A 22,478-nucleotide genomic window follows, 5' to 3' on the forward strand; every position below is an offset into this window, starting at 1 on the left:
TTTGAAAAATAAATTAATTTCAGAGTTCTTTTTAGAAAGAAAAACAGGAGAATTTAAGACCTTTTTTTTAAAGGAGGATTTTAAACTTCTTTTTTAAAAAAAGGAGAATTTAAGCCTTTTTTAAAAAAGAATTTAAGGGGTCTTTTTTAAAAAAGAAGAATTTAAGACTTTTTTTTTCCAAAAAAGGAGAATTTGAGACTTCTTTTCGTAAAAACACCGCGGAGACTATAACACTTTGGGGCGCTCGGGGCGGGGGGAGGGGCGGCGCTCACCTGGCCCGGGGGCGGGGCTGGCGGGGGGGCGGGGCGGCGGTAGGGGGCGGGGCTGCAGGTCGCCGCGGCTCCGCGCTGCGGAGCGGAGCGGCGCGGCGGGGCCGGAGCCGAGCGGCCGCCGCCGAGGAGCGGATCCGCACCCGCACCCGGAGCCGCAGCCGCCGTCGCCGGGCCGGCGGCAGGTGAGTGCGCACCGGCGCGGCGGGGCCGGGCCGGGCCTCCCGGCAAGGGGCCGCCGCCGATTTGCAGCACCGGGGCGCGGCGCGGCCCTGCCCTGCCCGCAGCCGGGCCGGCACCCCCGGGAGCAGCCCCGGGGAGGGTGGCGGCTGCTGCTGCGGCGGCCGCGGCGGCGGGGCCGCTGGCCGCGGGTCTGCCCGGAGCGAGCCGCCCCCGGGACAGCCGGCGCCTCGCCCGCCTGGCAGGGCCCACCGGCGGCGGGAGATAACCCCGTTATTTTGGGGCTGCGAAGTGCGGCGACCCGCCCGGGCGGAGGGAGCGGAGGAGGGGACTTGGGGGCAGAGTGCCTGCAGAAAGCCCAAATCCCTTAACGAGAGCCCGGGCTGGGGTGACTGGGAGCAGCTCTCGGCAGCAGCTCGGCGAGACCCCGAGCCCCTTTGCCGCCCGTGCTGGTCGTGTCCCAGTTGGTCGAGCACTGGGAGGCTTTGCCTCCCGCCTGCCCGGGGCACTGGGAGCTGGCACCGGCAACCCCAGCAGCTCCTGCCACCAGCGTGGCCCACCGAAGTCCCACTGGAAAGAGCGGCATCGTGGTCCCGGTTAGCACTGAAAACGCTGGCCAGAGCCCACAGCGGAGGAGCGGCCGAGGTGATGGGGGCTCTCGGCTACCCGTGTCAGGAGCCCCCCCCCTCACAGTCTGCATCCACGGGACAAAGCTGTCCATCCGTCCTCCCTTCAGAGACCTCTTGGGCAAAGCTGTCTGTCTGTCCTCCCTTAGAGACCTCTTGGGCAAAGCTGTCCGTCTTTCCTCCCTTCAGAGATGTCGCCAGGAGAGGGGTTAAATTCCTCGATAAGAGCCTGGCTCCTCGCTGCATACTTCTGATGCCTTCCGTGAACTCTGCCGGCAGGTTGTTTCGTAACTCCGCTTGTGGCTCGCTGCCGGTGGGAGAACAAACTCCTCTCCCTGTTTTTTCCCTGCCCTGCAACAGTACTTTGTAATTGCAGGTTAAAAACCCAAACGTGGGTTTGAGAGTGGTATTATGCGGAGGAAGGGGTCACGGCTGTGCACCTCTCACTCAGAGTGGCTGCCTCCAGTACAGCCTGCAGCACTCCCCTCAGGATGGCTGATTTCGGGAGAAATTAGGAAGAGGCAGGTGGAAACGGGTGAGAAATGATCCTAAGAGGCAAGACGGGAGCTTTGGCTGCTCCTTGCAGTAAGCCAGGGCCAGGTCCCAGGGATGCCGGTGCTAATGGCGCGCTTGCGGGCCCTGGCTCGGTGCTCTGCCGAGACTTGCCAGGCAGGCACCGGGCCCCGGGAACGTGTGGCAGCACGAACGCCAGAGCTCACCTGTCAAATGGCAGGGTCGCTGGATCTGGCCGGGATGGAGCAGCGATGCTACACTCACCTGCCCGCTCACCTCGCAGGGTAGCTGTGTGGGGTCGCACTCCTCATGCAGCAAGACCTGCAGCTCTTCTTAGGGAGAAGAGAGCAAATGTGTGTGAGCATGTGCTGTAGCTGCAGTGGTTACAAGCAGGAAGCGTACCTGAACGCTGCTTGCCTTCCCTACTGGGCAGTGCTCGGGAAAGGGGCTGCAGGGAAGGGGGGATGCTCTTACCTTCTGCTGGTGCCGCTGGAATGCCAGGAATCTTCCGGCACCCTGGTTATCTGCTGGGAAAGCCTGAGCACGGCGCCTGGCCTCCCTCTCAGCATAGCTCTGCTGGCTTCCCTGCAGCCTCTGGAAAGAAATAGCATGGAAATGGAGAAGCCCCCCCACATGCATACATCTTCCTAAAGCCTTTCTTCCACCTTTTCACAGAAAGCTGCGAGGCCGGGGAGCGTGGCTTGCAGCACCTGCGGGTGCCCGGAACCTTGCAGCATTGAGCACTGCGGGTCCAAGGGTCCTGCCCTCTGAAATTTCCTGGCAAGGGGATGCCGATTGCTCTAAAAAATACAACTCTGCAAATGAGTGCTAGAGAGACATGGGAGTTAGCTCTATCCAGGGCTTGAAGGGGGGACCTGAGCAACAGTCTGACCCCAAGATAATAAAACAACTTAAGAATGAAGTCTGATTTATTTTAATTTTTTTTTTTTTCTTATGCTTAAGAAAAGCGAGTTACAGCTGCGCTTGGTAGCTTTGGATACCCGCAGGCCCCAGCGAGCGTGTTGGGGAGCTTGCCAGGCTTGACCAAACTTTTTGGCAGTGGGTGGTGGCTGGCCGAAGCGGTGCCGCGACGGCTGGTCTGAATCATCCCAGGGTGCTCCCTTCCCTGCTCTTTGAAATATGACTTCACCAAAAAAGGGTAGTGTGGTGTAATTGCTGAAGATACAGGGATTTACTGTGCCCAGGCAAATAGAGGAGCTTCTGTGCCAAAGTATTTTGGGGACTGGATGTAAAATGGGGTTGGATGAGGGCTGGTGTGCTCCGGCAACATGCATGCTGTCCACCTCCATAGTGGAGACGTGTCATGGTTGCCTTCACTGTCACCGCGTGCTGCAGAGAAATATTGCCTGAGTGCATCTGCTAGGGTACCCACTGGTTCATCTCATCCGTGTTCTTTCAACATCTCTCTGCCCTGTCCCATTTGTGTCTTCTGCTATGCGGAAAACCCTCCAGCGGTGGCTTGGAAGTGACCCAAGCCCATGTTATGCTGACCCCCATGTGCCGGGGGGGGTGATGCTTTGGGACCAAATCCAGACAAGGGGTTGATCCTCCCTGGCTTGGAGGCCATAATGTGCATGCCAGGGCTTCAAGAGCAGAGTATTTCCTCGAGTCATGCGATGTTGGGTGCTGTGGTGAGCTAGGAAGAAGGCCGGGTGCTGCTTGACGATGGGTTGCTCTGTGCCCGAGTTTAAATACAGGTGTGAGGGATGTTTTAAGTATTAGCTCTGCGTCTATGCGTTGGTTTTAAGAGCATCTTTTTAAGGGATGTTCCTCGATCTGTCCCAGCTTGTCTATGCCCTTGTAAACCTGCGTGGTCAAATTAAGGCATAAGCGTGTCTCCACGGAAGGTTTTTAACAAAATCCTATTATTGTAAATGATTGCTAACAATTTTATGTCCTTCCATTTTTCAGATGCCAAGTTCATGAGCTTCTAAAAGCAGCTGATTATCTGGCTTTTTGTGGACTGGAGTCAGCACTTTCTTGAGGGCTGGGGTGCTTCCAGCTGCCCCAGGCTAGTCATCTAGAATAACTCGTTGCTTTAAAAAAAAAAAAAAAAAGGAAAAAGAAAAAAAAAAAAGCCCCAAACCGTGCAACACTACTTACCTGATGACATGGGTGAATCAGCCCTGAGCTGGAAACCTTGGGGCAGTTGAGCACTGCCTGAATTTGGGAAGGCTTCCCCTGCTGCAGCGCAGGACCTGCTGGAGCTCTTGGTCTTAAGAGCCGAGTGTTCAAATGTCCCCATGTCCCCCCCAGGTGCCTCCCACATAACTGGGAGGACCGGTGATGGGATGCCACAGTGCTCTCAACAGCATTTTAGGGTCCAGTGTCCCCCGTGGAGGTCTCCCATGATGTTAGACCTAGCACTGTGCTCCTGAGCATGGGGAATTTGGAGGCACCTATAGGATCCTGTAGGAGCATAGCTGGGTCAGCAGAGAAGCCCAGCGAGCAACAGCCTCCCCCTTTGCTCCCTGCTTTTCCTGCCAGCCCGGGGAAGCCATTGGCAAGAGGTGTGAGCACCCAGCTGGTATTGTGAAGCTGTGCCCGGCTGAGGGATCGCGGGGAGAGCATTTTTTAGGGTTCTTGCTGGTTTAATGATTCCTACTAGGAGTATTGCTTTCCCTGGGAGGTGCGAGTGTGTGGCAGGGAGCTAGTCTCTGCCTCTGGATGCTTGCCTGAGGCGGCTGGTGGTGTGCAGGGGGTTGGATGAACACCACGGACATTTCTAGATAAGAATAAAGATGGATTGGGTTGGTTTTTTTGGAGGTTTTGTGGTTGCTGGTTTCACTTGCTGATTTTTATTTATTTTCTTTTCCAAGTTCTGGCAATGTTTGGAGGTGGCAGTGCTTCTTTCTGCAAAGAGCCACCCATACTCATGGTGGGAAGGCTGGGTGGACCAGGCAATGGGCTTTTACCTCTTCGCATGTTGTGATAGGTGCTGGCTGGTTCCTGCAACATGAACCCCCCCCTGCTTCTCCGAGGGACAACTTGAGCTTAATTAATTGTCAGAAAGCAGCTCATGGTCTCCTTGGGCTCTTGGCCAGTATGCTCAGGTCTTTGCGTAATGGATTGTGCCTGTAGAAAGTCAGGTGTTTCCCAGGCTTGCTCTGAGAATGTCTCTCCTTCCTTTCCTCCCTGCCCTGATTCCTCTGGGATGGGGCTTTCTCAGGGCAGCTCGTCGAGTCCTTGAGGTCCCATCCCAAAGGGGTAGCTCTGCGAGGCTTTCCCAGGGCTAACCCAGCCTGGGCACCAGGTTGTACCATGTCATACCTGGTCCAAGGTATTCCCACCTGCCCCACCATCGGTGGGGAAAAATGCTGTATCTGCACAGGGACTTGTACCACAGAAAGGATTCCTGTAGGGTTTGTTTGGTTTGTTTTTTTTTAAAAAAGGTCCTTTTCTGTTGCTTGTTCTAGTCTTTTAAAAATCTTATAAACTCAGCATCTTGTGTTGTGAAAGGACATTTGCTCTCCCACTCTGGCAGGGAAATATCCCTGCGACCCAGGAGTGGATGCACTAGAAACAGCATTGCTTTGCATCTTTGAGATACTGCACACCTAGGACTGGTTGTCTATCAAATCTATTTTGCCTCAAGAAATTTTTGGAGTGTTTTAACGCGGTTTGAGGATTGCTGCGATGTTGGACCTGGTGCTGTCCTCTTTGAATTCGTTTGGCTGTTTAATGACCTGCTGGGAGTATAAAGAAGCTGGGGTAGGAGGTTCAAAAGGCTGAGTTTCCCCAAAGTGACCCCAGGTGAGCATGAGTTGCATGAGGATTAAGCTCCTAAATGCTTCTGAAAAACCAAGATGTTTTTATTGCATCTCCCCCTCTGTGCAGGAGGGAGGGCTGGCGCAGTCCCCGGCACCAGTTCCCATTCCATCTCAGTCCTTTGGGTATCACTGAGTGCCGGCAGAGCCCTTGACCCCCCAGCATTTGAAAGGAGGACACGTACATGTGGAGCGGGAGATGGAGCCCTTTGCTGGCACCAAAACCTTTTCAGCCAGAGGTTCACTGCCTCCCAGCAAGGCAATTTGGGGGATTAAAGTTGGTCACACAGCCGTGATCTCCATCACTTGTTGAAGGACAGTGACTGGTACCCCCTGATGAATGGCCCCTTGCTTTTTAGTGCCAGATAGGGGATTGAGTTGCCTCTCCAGAGATGTGCCTCCATTTTAGTGCTTTAAAGAGCTTATTATCTCTGGGTGGGTTCAGGCAGGGATTGATAGCACCTCCACCTAATTAATCATGTGCCAGGTAGTGTGAAAGCAGAGACTTCTAAAATACCCAAGTGCCTTATCAAAGGTTTCAGCCTGGATTGATTCTGGGTCTCTTGTTTATTTGACTCTGCATCTGTGTGTGTGTGTGTGTGTGTGTGTGTGTGTGTGTGTGAAAGAAAGGAGCAATTTCAGCTCCCAGCAAATGGTTGTTAAAGGTCTTTTTAATCCTACAAAGTTATAAATAAATATCTGTGGCAGCATGCACCTGCATATTCATCAGTGCATCCTCTCCTCCGGAGACCCAGCAGTGTGTCCTTGGCATGTGGCTGCTTTCAGAAGCAGGGTAGGAAACTGCGAGTTATTCTGGAAATGGAAAATAAAATCTGGAAGGTTTATCCCCAGTTTTGCATTTGCTAATTTGTTAATTACCCTCTCCCCTAGGATGAGAATTGGAGTGGAAAGAGGATTGCTAGTGGCTGACGCCAGCTCTTCTGAAGGAGGGTGGAAGGCAGGTTGGGGGGAGAATATTTGGAGGTCATTTGGCTTTTTCACGTCCCTGGTCCTACTCGGAGGAGAGGTGCAGAGCCTGAATTTTCCTGTAATCCTATGGAAATTAAATCCTTGATCACTCTGAGATGAGACGGGGAGAGCGGCAGGTCAGCGCCTGTCTCTGCTTGCCTTGTAGGTGGCCAAGGTGCATCTCATCCTCTGGGCTGGACTGGGTGAGCATCACGAGGAAGCTGCACTTTGAGGGTCGTTTCTGGCTCTTCTGGAGGCATTGGGAGAAATAGCTCGTTGGTTGGGTTTTCCCCATTTTGGTCTTGCCCTTGTGGGGGAAAAAAATGGAAATTTGGAGGAAACTGAAACACTTCTCCTCCTCTTTGGCTAGGGAGGAGAAAGCAGGTACTTTGGGTACTTCAGAGTATTTCCAAGGCTTAAACAGGCTCTTACATCTCCAGATTTGCAGCATTCCTTGTGCATCCCGCGTGATGAGAAATATAAGCTATTTTCTGACTTGGGGAATGGGCTGTGTGTAACAGCGGGAGAACAGTCACAAATTGCATCGTGCTTTCACTGATGACTGCTGTGGGAGATGAACGTGGCGATGATGCTGGACCTGCTGGCAGATGTGTGCTGGGGTTGTGTTTGTGTGCGGATGGTCTGGCAAATACCTCTCAGAGCTTGGCTTTTAAGAGCTGGATTGTGAGTCATTGCCCGAAGACAATGGGCATTTGAGCATCCCGGAGCTGCTGCGCTGGGGCTCCCAGCTGGGCAGCGGCTGCAGGTAAAGCAGTGCCTTGGCAGCTGAAGAGCAAGCACCATATTTTTTTGTGTTAAAAATAAAGGCAGTAGTTTTAGGGAAAAATTAGGCATCGGACTCAACCCTGAAAGATTTTCAAGTCCAACCACTAATCCTCAAGGCTGATCTAGGTCAGCCTAGAGCCCAAGGGTACCTAGACCTAGCCTTGCTGGAAGCTGGACACCTAAATACTTCCCCAGCTCCTCTTGGGCTCAGCATCCAGACGGGTTCAGCTGCACGAGAAAAAAGGAGCATGGCAGTTAGAGCCTTTCCTATTTCCCCTCTAATCTACATGTTGTTGCTAATTTTGCTTGGCCCCCTTGAGAAGAAACTATGAATTTACTCTCAGCTGCTTTCATGAAGTTGCTCTTCACTTGCGCGTCTGGGGTTGATGGTAATGGTTACAGCAATAGCAGGTGCTGCTAATGTTTCCCTCGCAAACCTTCATCTTTATGGCAGACTTTACTAGCCAGCCTTGCCAGCTCTTCTCCCCCCATGGACGGTAACCATTAGTGCTGCAAGGGAGAAATATGATGCATTAAGGTGAGGAAGGTGATCCTTCCCCTTCCAGGCTGAAATGCTGTAATGTGAGTGTGTGCAGTAGGTGGAGGGCTTTTTTTCCCTTCTTTTAATTTATAATGAGCTTTCGGTTGGTTGCTCATCTGCGGGCTGGACTGGCTAGTATACATCCCTGAAATGTCATTGCTGCCTGGGATCCTTGATGTTTCAATGTGGCTCTCGACGCTGGCCCGCCATGACCACAAATCTTGGCTTGTTTAAGAGGAGAAAAAAATTTCCCCAGCTCCTTCCCAGTGCTGTTTCTGAAGCCTTCATGTGGGTGCAATGCTGTAGGAGACCCAAAAGGTTGGGTGAAAGAAACGGTGAGAGAAATCCCCGCAGGTGGAGCTGGGATGGGGTGAGCTTCTTCCACATCGGCTGGGGTGGGAGCCTCCCTCCCCTAAATCCCTGCTGAAGGCCGTCACCCCAAGGCCCATCCCCATCCCATGTCGCAGCCCTGGGCAGGATTTGTCCCTGGCTCTTCCCACCCTGCCCTGCATCGGGCAGCCTCACCAATACACCCCAGGCATGTTAGTGTGGGTCTGTAATTTTGGGGGAGGAAGTAGAGCAGAAAATCCCAAAGCCTCTATTTTGCTCTTAATGGGGGATTGCTGGCACGGTGCTTATGGCTCTCCAGAAATCTGTCTCTTTGGGCAGTTCCTGCACGATCCTAATGTGTGGGACACGTCCCCCTTGGGGTGCCGGGGGACTTCAGCAGTGGTCTGTGGCTTCAGGCTCAAGTGATGCTTCAGCTCTTGAGCCATGCAAAGGCTACGGGACTTAGGTTTCCTGGTCTTGGCCCTTCAATCTCCTTTGGGTGCAAAAAGCCCTTGAAACATGGATGTAACTTCTGCAGATGCTGAGCATGCATTAGGCATCGTAAGATGCCCCCAGCAGAAGTAGCTTGCTATTGAAGCCCAATGGAACCCGGGGGTGCACGTAGGCTGGGATCCGTCCCCACATCTCTGGTAAAGGTGCACCTTCAGAGTATGTTTGCAGTGGTTATCCTTGTCCCCAGCTGGGGTTTCTCCAGCTGTGAAGGAGGGGAGAAAAGCAGAGTCCGCTAAGTCCTCATGCGGTTTTGAAATTACTGATTTCAGTAATGTGCTGATTTTTAGGGCTTGCTGTCAGGTGCACCATGGCAGAGCAGAGAGCTGGACAGGGTATGATGGGTGGAACAAGGATGTGGGAACTATTATGGCCACCCCTAAATAAGGCACTTGGGTGTGAATTAGAGCCCCGTGACTGCTGCTTCCTTGCTCCTGGGTGCTTGCGGCCACCTTGCATAAGAGCTAGTGGCTTCGATAGGCCTGGGGGGTGAGTAATGCTTGCACACCCTCCCTGTGACGGTGGAAGGATGAAGAGCTGCCGCTGTGACCACTCTGGTAGGACTCGTTTGTCACCTCTTCAGCTTGTTTAACCCCTGTCAGCTCTTTGCACTGGGATGAAGTAACCCATTTGCTGCCTTGGGCTGGAGTCAGTGTCCTGCCTGCACCCTGATGGCCCCCATGCTGCAGGAGAGGACAATGACCTCTTTGGTAGGTGGCCCTCTTGGCTGCTTTCCACCAGGCCAGGTGATGGTGTCCCTTCAGGATTCTGGGGCCAGCATCCTCAGGACGAGCATGGCACCGTGGAAAGGTCCTGCACCACGTGGCTGCGGGCAGGACTTTGCCTGGTGCTTCCTGCTGAGGTGGCAGTGACCATCGATGGTCACCAGAGTCTGCTGCATGGACAGCTCGTTCAGAACCATGGATGATCATCTCCACCCAGCGTTGGACCTGCCATCCCAGGAAGAGCCACAGCATCAAGCCTTGCAAGGCTGATCTCTGCCCAGTGTTGGACCCGCCAGAGGCATCAACCCTTGGCCACGGCCTCAACCTTGGACTGTGGCATCAACTTCTGGCCTGGGATGGACATGGCATGGAAAGCCCAGCAGAGCTGCTCTATCCCTGCAACACCCCAGCCAAGGGCAGGTGATGCTGCTCCAAAGAGGGGCCGGAGGCAGGAGGACACTCTCAATGGGCTGGAGGGGAGCCTGGATCACGGCCCGTCCCTTCCAACCTGCTGCAGGATGAGTGCTGTCAGGAGGCTTTGGTTCCCCATGCATCTTCTCCATGTTGGGTCACCTCTGCACACCTGAGTAACGGGAAGGCTTCTGTCGCACCAGAAGGTTTCAGCAGGCGGGCGAGTACCCTCTCTTCCCTTCGGTGCCCAGGAGCTGGGCCTGGTGCTTCGGGCAGGGAGGGACCTCAGGAAGCATTAAATAGCTGATGGATGCGTCATGGCAGCAGCTGATCTGTGGCGGTGAGTCACGGCCAGCCTGCCAGCACTCCGGCATGCAGGATGGCAGCACGGGGCCACTCCTCCCTCACCACTTGCTCTTTACTCATGTATTGGGTTTTGTTTTCTTTTTTACTTGTGTGTCTGCATGCAGCTGGGATGATCGTCCTCCCTGGCGTTGGGCGGGAGAGGAGTGAGAGGGTCAGGTTCAAAGCAGGAATGAAATGACCGAGAGCACCCCAGCATCTGCCTGGAGCGCATCCAAAGGGACGCAGAGCTGCTGGTCCCTGTGGACACCTTGGTCCTCCTTGGATGATGGGCTCATCACAGCCTGCTCTCAAGTACAAATACATCTTTATTTATTTATTATGAGCCTTTATAACTCTACGCCCAGCCCAAACCCTGACCCAAAAGGTTAGTCTGCTGGCTTTTTGCAGTTTTAATTAGGCTTGCTGGAAAGCTCTCCCTGTGCCACTGCTCTCCTGCCTGCCCAGCCCCATGCCTGGCGCTCTGCCAGGGGGTGGATGTAGCAAGGGAGGCAAGCAAACCCCCCAAAATGGGTGAAACCTCAGCACTGGCAGGACACTTGGCTCAAAACCTTCATGCTGGTCCCAGATGGTGCTTGTTGGAAGCTCTGATAGAGGCGTTTGGGTGCAGCTGGCCTTCCTGTTGGGTGCAAGATTGTTGTTCTTTTTCTAACTGACTTTTTTTTTTTTTCTTGTGTGTGGCAAAACGTGGGGAAAAGGCCCTTGCAAAGTGTTTGCAATCCTTGGCTGGAAGGTGCCGTCTCAGCTTCTGAGAGTCCCTGTGGGGGATGTGGCAGGGGGTCCCTGCAAATCAGTGGCAGTCCTTGCTTCTGTAAGGAGGGTGACTGGCCAGTTTTCTTCGCTGGCCGTGTATTATTTCAGGTGCAGGGAGATGACCGAACCCTTGTGAGTCCTGGCAGCCATCAGGATGGCGGTTTTCAGGAGCTGCACAAAACGTACATCCTCCCGCACGTGCAGAAATGCTCCTTCATCTCCTCTTCCTTTAGCCCAACAGCTTCAGGGGGGCTGGGAGATGGCAGTGCCAGGAAACAAAATAAAGTGCAAGATCTAAGATTGTTAATTTTTTTTAAATCTTTTTTTTAGTGTCAGCATTTGAAATTCCAACTCCCAGTTAGGAAATTTGTTGAAATTGTAGTATGAATCATCCCTACCCTCAATTTTAGGACCCATCGTGCTGGGAAGGGAGCAGAAAATTAGTCACTTTTTTTAATCTGCTTCCAATAAACATGATTTAGAAATCCATAGTGGGGGAGGGGAGAAATGAGAATAAAATGAGAGTGACTTTTGGGAGTGACCGTCATCCATCCTGGTGCCCGCAGCCACCTGCTCACTTCCCTGGGCTGTTTTCAGGGCAGCCGGCAGGGCCTGGCAGCTGCCTGCACTTCTGGTTCATGATCAAAGTGACCTCCTAGGGCAAATACACGCAGAGGCAGCTGGAAACCGGCTTCCTGCCGAGAAGCGCTTCTTCCCCAGGAAGAGTGATTCTCACCCAAAAAAAAAAAGCCCTTTTTGCTACCTGGTGGTGTAACAAAGGCACCCAATAATTAAAGCAGGCAGGAAAGCTGGGGGGGGTCATATTTGCAAGCAGAGCAATGAGACCTCCTCCCAGCTGCTGATTTTGTAATGACTGATGGTAAAGAGCTGGGGGGGCTACAGCAGAGGTGATGCTGGGGGCGAGTTGGAAGTTTTGGGGTTTATTGCCTTGTGGCTTTTAGTGTGCTTTGTTGGGTTTTTTTTTTGAACCAGGGTGATGCTGGTGCAGTGGGATATTGGGATGAGACGCTGCGTGCAGGTTGTGATGTCCCCCCGCCCCAAGCAGGGACTGGGGGGTACGAGGAGCATCACTGGTCCCCTTAGATGAGGATGAGCTGCCTTCATCCCGTCAGCTCTGCCGTGAGCCCTGGGCTTTGGGGGAAGAGGGGCAGCCAGGCTGGTTTTGGGTGGGCTGGGGGAGCTGATCCTGCCCTGGGAAGGGGCGAGGAGGGAGCAGCCCCAAGCCCTATTTACCACCCCCTTGCAAGGGGCAGATAACACCCTGTATCCAGCAGTGAGCTGGGGCTGGTGACCCCCAAAAACCCCAGGGGTTGCGGCAAGCGATCAGTTAACGGGGACCCCCTACGCTCGCAAGGATTTAAGGAAATAATAATAAAAACAATTGGATTTTGGGGTGCTGGGGGATGCGGCAGGGAGAGATGCAGGGGGGGAGGGATGCGCCGGCTGCTTTTTAGGGGGTGGTCCCCTGTATCGGGAGAAAAGCTGGCTGCTGCCGCTCCCAGCTTTTTGGCGGTAGTGTGCCGCGCGCTGGCTGCTGGTAAATGATTGCTGGGGCGGCCGGCCGAGGCGGGGCTGGAGGTTGGTGCCAGGTTTGAACCCAAACAGGTGCCTTGGACTGGCATGCCGGCGGCCATCCCGCTCCCGCACTCGGCAGTGTTCGGCAACCACTGGATTTTTTGGGCAAGGTGAGGCTGTGCGACGCGACTCACCCGGCTAGGTTATTTTTTCCTATTTATTTCTAAGCTCCTGGCCTCCCCGTGGGGTCGGGGCAGGGGAAGAAGGGTTCGATGCTAGCCAGGTCCCTGGCCAGGGTGGGGGCGATGCTCCCCGGGATGCATTGCCACCCCAAATTTGGTATCGGGGTGCCACGGCAGGGTTGGGGACGGTGGCTTCGGGGTGAGCTGGGTGGTGCCGCGGTGGCACCTGGACTTTGCTCCATACCAGGGGCCGGTTGCAGCCTTGAATGCACGGGGGCGGGGGGGAAGCGGTGCCGAAACCCAGCTTTGAAATGAAATTGGGCTAAACCTTGCAAATTTTAGTGGTTTTGGCTCACAGGGAGGTCGGCCGAGCCCAAGGTGCCCTTCACCCCCACCGGTTTTCCCCAGCCGCCCAGCCAAGGCAAACATGAGCTCAGCGCCAAGGTATTTGTGGTGGCTGCTCCGTGCCCGCGTTTCAGAGGTGGGCAGGGGGGTGGCACCAATGGGACGCAGCACCCGCAGGGAACGGCCTTGCCAAGCCGTATCTTCCCCAATTTCTCCTTGCCTTTCTCACACTGTGGCTAAAATCCCTCATCACTGGAGGCGGGACCCTTCGAGCTCTTCCTTTGATTACTCAAGCAGGCAACAAAAAAATAAGCAAGAAGTGGTGTTTAACCCGAGGTTGAGCTTTCTCACAGCCTGGCTGCAAACTTGGGAGGGCTGGAGCTCAGGGGTGGAGAGGCTGCGACCAGCCGGTTTAGGTTGGGAAAGCGGTTTGGGACCCTCTGGACGGAGAGCCTGGAAACTTCCCATACACGTTCTTCCACCCAGGGCTTTCAGATAAGCCTGATGCTAGAAAAAACAGTGTTATAGGGGAAAAAAGACATATATTTGTTTACACGGTGTTTGAAAACATCGTAAGCTCAAATATTTGAGTTGTTTACAGCTTGTGCTTAATTTTTTTTTTTTTTTTTTTTTCTTTTTTTTTTTAAGGCTGTCGCAGTTGTTGAGCTGCTGGAAGAGGCAGGAGTTGTGTGCACCCAGGCTAATGGGTGTTATTTTAACGCAGGAGAAGTAACCACCGGGTGGGAGTCGGGCTGGGCCCCGGTGTTGGACAAAGCATCACCCGGGAGCCCGAGCTTCGCCGTGGGCGTTCGTGCCTGGCTCCCCTTCCCAAACCCCACCTTTGGTCACATTTTTGTGCAGAAAGAGGCTATATTTTAATTTCTTAATCCCCCTCTGATAAATTGAGATGGAGGTAAATAGATTAAAATGTGCATTATCTGCACCTTCTCTCAATATCCAGTTGCAAGGGTGGGCAGCCGGCAATTTCTCCACCTTTTCCAATATTGTTTGGAAAATCCCCTGGTGCCGCGCTGCCAAATTATCAGAGAAATCGCAGTGAAAGTCCAGCAAATGCATTAAAAGTCTGCACTTGCAGCAGAAATAACCTGAGCGTCATCTTCTGCGCACCATGTAGGCACACAAACCCCATCATTTCCCGCCACGGGAAGATTTGGACTTGCTGCCCAGACATGAGCAAAAAAAAAAAAAAAAATGTTGGGGGGTTTTGTGTGTTGGGTTTTGATTTTTTTTTTTTTTTTGTAGGTGAACGTAGTGTTTTAATAATATCAACAAAAATGCAATCCGTGCACAGGGAGAGCTGCAGAGATGGATGGAGGGCAGCAGCGAGCAATTGCTTGGTCTAGGATACACCTTACGGGATGCTGACATTAAAGATGATTTAGTGATGCGGCTCTTAAAGGCTCTCGTGTTCCTCGTTAGCGGTTTGGGATGGAAACCTGGTTTCTTTTCTCCCTGCAGGCAGCCCGTCCTGCGATGACCCAGCACGCCTGAGGCCCGGCAGCCGTGGGGATGGAGCTGAAGGTCTGGGTGGACGGGATCCAGAGGGTCGTCTGCGGTGTCTCGGAGCAAACCACCTGCCAAGAAGTGGTCATCGCCTTGGCACGGGCCATCGGTGAGCCATCTCCATCTGCTATGGGGCTGCCCCTTTGGGGGTGGAGGCATCTGCCGAGGGGACGACCCATCTGCAGGTGCTTCCTTGGAAGAGGAGACCTTGGGTGGGTAGGGTCCCGCTCTGGGGTGGTGGGGACGTCACCAGCTGCTGGCCGTGGGGCGGCAGCCTCGGCGCACGGCTGCTGGCCGTGGCTTTCCCCATCTGATGTGCTCACCTCCTCCCGGCAGGTCAGACAGGCCGCTACGTGCTGGTGCAGAAGCTGCGGGAGAAGGAGCGGCAGCTGCTGCCGCTGGAATGCCCATTGGAGTCCCTGGCCAAGTGCGGGCAGTATGCCAACGACGTGCAGTTCGTCCTGCGGCGGACGGGCCCCAGCGTGGCCGAGCGGCCCTCCTCCGAGGGCACTCCCCAAGCCCCCGAGAGGACGTTCATCCGGGCCAGCTTGCCCATCAAGCCCAGGCCCGCTGGCACAGATGCACCCCGTTCGCGGGAGCCGAAAAAATCCATGACCTTCAACTTGGGTCCTACGGGCCCTGGCGACCCGTTCGCTGTGAGCCGCTGGAGGCAGCAAGCGCGGGAAGGGATGGACTTGGAGGGCGGTGGGGTCGTCCAGCCCTCCAAGGAGGAGCTGTTTAGGAGGGTGCTGTGGCAGCAGGAGCAGCTGCATTCCTTGGAGGCCCACGGGGACACCCTGGAGACGGACCTACGGCTCTGGGAGCGCGGCCGGCTCGCTGGCCAGGAGGATGAGATCCTCTACCTGGAGCACCTGGTGCGGAGGAACGAGACGGAGCTGGGCGAGGAGGAGTTTTGGCAGAGCGAGCTCCGGCTGGAGAAGGAGTGTGAGCGGGAGCGGCAGGAGCGGGTTAGGAGCTTGCGGGCCAGCCTGGAAGAGTACACCCAGAGGATCTATGAGCTGAGCGCCCGGACCGAAGCCCTGCAGGAGGAGATCCAGTGGGAGATGGCTGAAAGGGCCAAGAGAGGGAAGGAGACCCCTGCACCCAGCCCCACAGAGCTGGAGGACATGGCCGCCAAGATGAAAAGGGACCTGGAGGCCAAGGTCAAGCAAGGCACCCAGCTGGAGAGCAACCTGGCCAGCGTGGAGAAGGCCCTGGAGGAAGCTGAAAGGAACCTGCAGGTAGATAGGACTGCGTTGAGCAGCCCCATGGGGTGGTGGGACCTTCAGGATGGGATGGGACCAGCTTTCCGGCAGCATGGGGCTGATGGGTTGAGTGGGGTTGGTCCTGGCCCACCTGGCCGGCGAGCGTGGGGTGGGGTGCACAGAGGTGGCTCGGCGGCGGTGACCGCTGTTTGGGGGGACACCACCGCTCTTGCCCAGCCAGCACAGGGTTCCGCATCCATCGCTCTGCGTGCAAGCTGCGTCTGGGCTGGGGTTCCTGCTGGCTGCTGCATGGGGAGCACAGCATCACCCCACTCTGGCACGGACGATGGTGCTGGAGCAAATGGTCCATGTGTGGGGTCAGTGGTGTTGGTCAATGTCATCTTGGATAAAGGAGTCACGGAGTGGGATAGCGTAGGGCCCTGTGGTGCCTGTGCATGAAGCCTTTTGACCATGCAAGCTGTGTGGGGGCTTGGGCTCATCACGGGGGCTGCACACTGTGGGGCTGAGCCATGATGCCCCCCGGCTCACCTGTCCTGGCTCCCCCTGGCATCAGGGGGTCCAGGCACCGCGTGTCACCTGTCCTCCGCCCACCGGGTCCCCTTTGGTGGAGCAAAAGGGAGAAGCTTGTGCCCAGCCAGGCGGTGGTAGCCACCCTTCCCCAGGGTGGCCGTGCTTCCAGCATCTCTTCTTGAGCATCTCGTTTGCATCTGGCATCAACCAGCACCGTGGTGGCCGCCGTTTGATGGCTGCTCGCACCCTCTTGTGGAGATGCAGTGAAGCAGGGCTGTTCCCAAAACACCACGTTCCTCGTCCCCGCTGCCTGGGCACCCTGCACCCTGCAGTACCCCCGAGGTCCCCTCCGCCAGCTCCAGTAGGGTGAGCCCCAGTTGGGGGAGCAGCCCCGGGGGGTGTACGCCAGCTGGTTTTGGGGCATGGGGGGGGACATGCAGCTCATCCTGTCCCCCTCCTCGGTGTATGTTTTGCAGGCCCAGACCCAAGAGCTGGAGGAGTTAAATAAGGAGCTGAGGCAGTGTAATTTGCAGCAGTTTATTCAGCAGACGGGGGCCACGGTGACCATCCTGCAGGCCAGGTCCGAGGAGGATGCCCAGCCGGAGCCGAGCCCGCGTGAGCTGCCAGCCTGCCGGAGAAACGGAGGTCAGCATGCTGCTGCCGGCTCGGCCGGCGGGGCTGCTCCACGGGACCCCTGCCTCCTCCCTGCCTCCCCCTCCAAGGGGGTCGGCCCCAAAGCCTGGCCAGTTCTGCCCTGGGTGCTGAGGTTAGGCAGCAGGGACGGGGTTTTGGTGCTGGCATGGCAGTCGCTCACCACCCCGGGGGTTTCTCTGAGGCTTGCCAATTCTGGGGCTCCTTCTTCCACCCCATTGAAGCGTCGGGGCTGCTCATAGCCATTGTCAGGGGTTGGATGCTGCATTGCTGCTTTTGGGGCCAGGGCGGCCACAGGGAGCTTTCCTTCGCAGTATCACTGCATACCACCATGGCGGTGGTGGCAAAAAGCAGGTGGCTAAGGGCCAGCATCAGCCCCTGGGGGCTGCGGGCTGGTGGGGATGGGCTCTGGCCACCAATGACCTCCTTGTGTTTGGCGAGGGAAGGGTGAGTGTGGTGCCCAGGGCCACGTCCACATCATCGCAGGAATGAGAGGAGGCGGTGGGGGGCTTTCATGGAAGGAGATGGGGAAAACGGGGACCCAGCCGTTTCTCCTCCAGAACACCTGGAGAGGGTGACGTGGCTGCCCCACAGCACTGCAGCGGCCATGCCCGGTAAGCATGGGAGGAGGTACAAGTGCTGCCTGAGCCAGGTGTTTTTCCCCATCCCATAGGTTTTCCTCCCACCACCAGTGCCGACTCACCTCCCCGGGCCAGCACCAAGCAGCTCCTCAGCCATCCCAAGACCCTGCCGGAGCCCCTGGTGTCCAGCCTGAACCCCGAAGGTGTGTATGTCCTCACGCGCTCCCAGGAGCGCGAGCTGGTCTGGGGAGGATGTGTGGGAGGCAGGAAGAGGCTTTTGCTGCCCAAAACAGGCTGCAGAGAGCGAGCGTGTGCTGGGAGCGGGAGGCCGGAGCTATTTATAGATGCCATTAGGAAGAGCAAAGCTTACACCCCAGCAGCCTCTGCTCTGCTGCCAGGGGCTCCACACACTGGCCGTCCGGCTCTCTGCCCTGCCAGGAGCTGTGGAGGATGCTCCTCATCCCCTCTCCTGCTGCCCCGCATCCCCTGGGGCTAAGACCTTGCTAGGGTTAAGACGGGGAGGATTTGGCTCCCATCTTTTGCAGGAGTCACTTCTGCTCCATCTTGGGCACCTGTTCACCCCAAAACCCTTTCCACCTCCTGTGACCTTTTTTCCACCTTGCACCACGTTTTTGGGTGCAGCAAAAGCAAGCTGTGATGTCCCTGCCTGCCGTGGCGATGCTGCCTGCATCCCGGCATCCCATTCCTACCCATGCCACCATCCCCTCAGCAAAACCCTTCTGCCATCCTCCTCACGGCCCGAAACGTCCATCCCCATCTCACCAGATGCTGTGGCATCTGCATGTCCATCTCCCAGTCCGGGCTTTGCGCTCAGGTATGTCCCGTTTTCTGTTCCCCTTTTTGCAAGCACTCACCCACCGTGATGGGGTTGCTCAGGTTGTTTTTGTCTTGTCTTACAGTTGTATCAACCAGGCAGAGCATCTGGAGGTAGAAGGGCCCGGCCAGCGAAGGATCAATTGCCTTGCAAGTGTAACTGTATAAATAAACCATATTATATATATATATAATTAATATTTTTTTTTACTGCTTTATATCATGAATGGATGTGGACGGCCAGAGTATTTTTACAGACTGTAAAATAAAACCAGAAACTGATGACACAAAGCAATCCTCTTCCCCTGCGGATGGAAGCGACCCCCTTCTGTTTTTTTAAAGTGCTTTCTATATTCAACAGAAAACAGAGGCGCTCCCGTTCCACATAGCCTCCTCAGAAGACCCATCCTGCATTCAGAAAAGTCCTTGCTCCTTTGACTAGGGGAGTGAAGCTGAGGTGGAGACTTGCCTGGAGGCTCACCTGGATGGAGCAAGTTAATGGATTTTACAGCATCTCGCAGCAGCAAGCAGGGCCGTGACAAACAGCCTCTTCTCTGGCTGCAGGGAAGGCACAAGAGCAGCTTTAAGACAAATTTCTGCCTCCCTCTTTTTTTATTATTGTAAGAAATCTGTAGTAGAAACCCCCTTTCCACAGTGCCACAGACCAGGCTTCAAGGGAGCAGGGAACACACAGCGGGGGCTTGTTTTTCTTAAATCCACTTAATTTTTCAACTTGTTTTTAAAATAAAAAAATCACAGAATGAGCCCTTCCCCAGTGGCGGCTCAGGTGGGGAGCAGGACTGAAATGCTCTTGGTGACATTTCACTGATTTGTTTTTGGTTTTTTTTACTTGATGGCCAGTAGTTACTCTCGGTTTTTGTTCATCTGTCCCAGTGGGTCGCCTTGTATTTTAATTGCGAAACCAAAGCAGTTTGGGGAGGGGATGGGTTTGTCCAGGAGGTCCCCGAGCCTGTGTTCAATGCGTCGTATGCAAAAAATGTGACTCGGGCACAGTGTTCGCTGTAAAACCCCACTTTCCCCATACAAATGTAACTCTGTGTGCCGCAGTTTCAATTTTCAATAAATCTTTGGGAAAGGATTTGAGCAAAGTGAGCGTGAGTGTGCTGTTGTGGCCCAGGGTGAGCCGTCCCCACCGGCTCGTGGTCCAGTGCCCGACGGGCACATCCGAGTGGTTTGCATACCCCGCAGCTGCCTCTTTCCTTTCCAAGCCATCTCTTTCCATTTGCCAAATTAAAGCTGTAAGTATTTTATGACTGAATGTATCTTACGCACATGCTGCTTTTTTTTGTTTTCTTTTTTTTTCTTTTTTTTAAATCGCAAAGTGCTTTACAACCAGCGGATGAAGCTTGTTTCCGGTGAGAGGGCGGCCATCTCTGGGATGAAACATGGCAGCGTTTTAATAATGCACAGCAGCAGCTCGAAGCATTTTAGGACAGGAGGCAAAGGGGATGGTGCTCGGCTGCAGGCAGGAGCAGGTAAGGGGGAAACCTCCCATTCACCTTGAAGCCCCTCTGTCTGCACCTGGATAACTGCAAGCGAGAACATCAGCTCTCGCTCTCCATCAGCATCTCCCCTGAGACTCTGTTGGGCTCTGGTCCCTGGGGACGTGCCCCTCTCAAAGCCGATTTTCGAGGTGCCGCTGCAGCTCAGCAGGTTGGTCAAGTGGTAACAGAGGAAAGTTTGCTTCGTTGGGAGAGCGCTGGCACAGCTGCGTTGCTGGATACGACTGAAGAGCTGCCACAGCAGGGAGATGCAATTTGAAGTTGTCTTTTTTGAATCTGGGAGTGGGAGGGGTGTGGGTTTGGGGGTTGTTTTGTTTTTTCGGTTGTCCCCTCTGCAAACTGCATATCTTGGGGAAAATGAGTTAAAAATACATTTGCTCCATGCAGCCGCATTAAGGAGTTTCTCCTCTGTTTGCTTGCTTTTTGGGCTTCTTGTGCTCCTTTTCTGGACTCCCTTGCTTTTGAAATGAGACTCCACCTTGCTAAGAAGAGAAGCAGAGGGTGGTGGAGGTTGTAAAGAGTGTTTCAGTGCTGCTTGGGGGGAAAAATGCCTGAAAAACACGTTCAGAAAACCCACTTGAATGTGCCCAGATTTTGGGATGCTACGTGAAGTCTTCTGCGTGCCCTGAAAAACTGACTTCCGCTGGTTAAAAACTGGATCTTTCATTTTTGGAAGCTACATTTGTAGCTTTGCCTTCTGCAAAATAAATGGGTATAAAGAGAAAAGGGTCATTGCTTACAGCACCTCCCACTGGGAAAAACAAGGCCAAAAATTAATTTGAATCTCTGATTTTGCATGGAATTTTTTGCCCTGTGCTTCTGCTTATATATTATTTGATTATTATTTTTGTGGGTTATTTCTGTTCAGCTGTGATCTGGCAGGCCAAGCCAGCACCACTCTTTCTTGGGAAAAAAAATAAGGTTTTAAAAAATGTATGTCACAGCAGATTTTGACCCTGCAGCTGACACCCCTTGGCTGGGATGCAGGATTTGGAACGGCTGCATGGGATGGGGGACAGTGTAACTTGGCCATGTCCCCCACCGAGGTCTGAGAATCGGGTGTGGGGTTAAGGAGAACACCATGGTTGGGGGCTAACGCTCTTTTTTCAGCTCAAGGCTGTGGCATTTTGCAGACTTTTTTTTTCATTTTGTGTCCTACAAACCATCACCCAGCTGCTGCAAAGGCAGCAGTGTTTCCTAAGGTAATAAATTACTTTGATTAACGCCTCTCCCCCTGCCATGGTGCACAGTGCAGTGGGGGGAGAGGCATTAATCAAACTCATTTATTACCTTGGGAAACTCCCCACCCGCAGGTGACCTATATTCCTCCCAGCGTGGGGGGGTGTGCAATGGCACACTGAGCATGCAGGTCCCCATGCGTTATTTAACCGAGCGAGGCTCGATACCCACTCTGGCTCCCCCGCCTTTCCGCTTTTATCCGCTCTAAAGGCTGTGTCAATAATACATTTCTGCCATTGAATATTTTATTGATGGTTTGACTTTTTTGCTGCTCACAATTCCCATTTCAAGGCTGCATGATTGTTCCTAATTAAAATTTTATGCCCTGGGAGAAGCCTTCTTGCTACAGTGGAGATGATGCTGTCCTTTTCTAGGCCACTACAGAGCGGGTAGGAAGGAATTACTCATTGTTATGAGATTAAATCAAAGCAAATAAATTATTGTTTTTTCCCTTAAAAAACAAACCAAAAGCCCAGCGTACGGCGCGTACTGGAGAAGGAACAACTGGCTCGCGGGCAAGGCAGGGATCCAAGCATACCGGGTGGCTCGAGGATGCTGTGCCTGGGTGAGCGGGGAGTCGGGTCCCCCTGTCCCTCAGGCGCTGCAGGGCAGCTTCTTCCTTTCCCGTGGCAGGCAGGAATGGGCTTCAGGGCCTCTCCCCCTTCGGATGCTTCTTACTGCCAGCTCCAGTGCCACCCAAAAATGATGAAGTAGAGGATATACCTGTTTTTCACTGGTGAACAGTCCCAGCATTTTTTTTTTTCTTTCTAAATAAAATCAATCTGCAGGCTCTGTCAGCACAAGGCACCATTCAGGAGAGTAATTCAGCCGCCTCCAGCCTCCCTGGGGCTCTTCTCCTCTCTGCACTATCTGGGGTTTTTTTGTTGTTTGGTTTTTTTTTTTTAATATTGCATAAGAAAAATGGCTCCCAACTCCTCACCCATCTACCCTGGACTGTGTCAGCTTGTTAAGCCAGGCATCTGCAGATGGTGGTCAGGGCACCAGTGCTGCCCCAGGCCAGTACAGTTTCTCAAGGGCAGCACAGCTGCAGACACTTGAAACACCTCCAATTCACAGTTGTGGATTTGTACAAGTTCCTTTAGGTTTGGGTTCCCCCCCAAATTTCATCTAGAGTTCTAGAAGCATTTGTGCTGCCTCCCAGCCCCTGGATTTGGCAAGCAGCTTTTAAAGCACACACTTCAGCACCAGTTACATAAGGAAAGGTGTGAATGACTGGAGGAGAAAATGCCTGTTGGTTTTGCTCCCCAAGTGGTGTACAGATGCTCTGCTGCTTGCTCCGGGGCATGCAGCTCCTACAAGGGTAGCTCACTGCAGGTGGAGAGGAGGAAGCTATCTGAACTGGCATGCATGTCCGTGCAGGGAATGTTGTCTGCTCTCCCTATGATGGTTTTCCTTTCTCTGTCTCAGGGTAAAGACTGAGTGCATTCTACCTTGCCCTGGGAAAAAAAAAATATCATAAAGCACTAGAGGAGGCTGGGAAATTTTCTTGTTTATGGATGAGCAAGTTTCTCTCCCAACGGAATCTCCTGCCAGCAGAAGTCT

At 54.1% G+C, this 22,478-nt stretch overlaps 1 protein-coding gene across 3 annotated transcripts; it reads left to right on the forward strand.

The window, feature by feature from the left end:
* Positions 1-332: 332 nt before the first annotated feature.
* RASSF7 (Ras association domain family member 7) lies at positions 333-19,252 on the forward strand. 3 transcript variants are annotated; one of them, XM_030039993.2, is made up of 6 exons: positions 333-454; positions 14,307-14,460; positions 14,688-15,592; positions 16,564-16,732; positions 17,412-17,522; positions 18,240-19,252. In XM_030039993.2, the coding sequence occupies exons 2-6, from the start codon at positions 14,358-14,360 to the stop codon at positions 18,269-18,271; spliced, it is 1,320 nt and encodes a 439-aa protein (XP_029895853.1). In that variant the 5' UTR covers positions 333-454; positions 14,307-14,357; the 3' UTR covers positions 18,272-19,252. The 3 variants fall into 3 exon arrangements, with proteins under 3 accessions (XP_029895853.1, XP_029895855.1, XP_029895854.1); XM_030039994.2 differs by lacking the exon at positions 333-454 and adding an exon at positions 12,374-12,470; XM_030039995.2 differs by lacking the exon at positions 16,564-16,732.
* Positions 19,253-22,478: the final 3,226 nt, after the last annotated feature.

This window comes from Aquila chrysaetos, chromosome 16, assembly GCF_900496995.4.
Source record: "Aquila chrysaetos chrysaetos chromosome 16, bAquChr1.4, whole genome shotgun sequence".
Lineage (NCBI taxonomy): Eukaryota > Metazoa > Chordata > Aves > Accipitriformes > Accipitridae > Aquila > Aquila chrysaetos.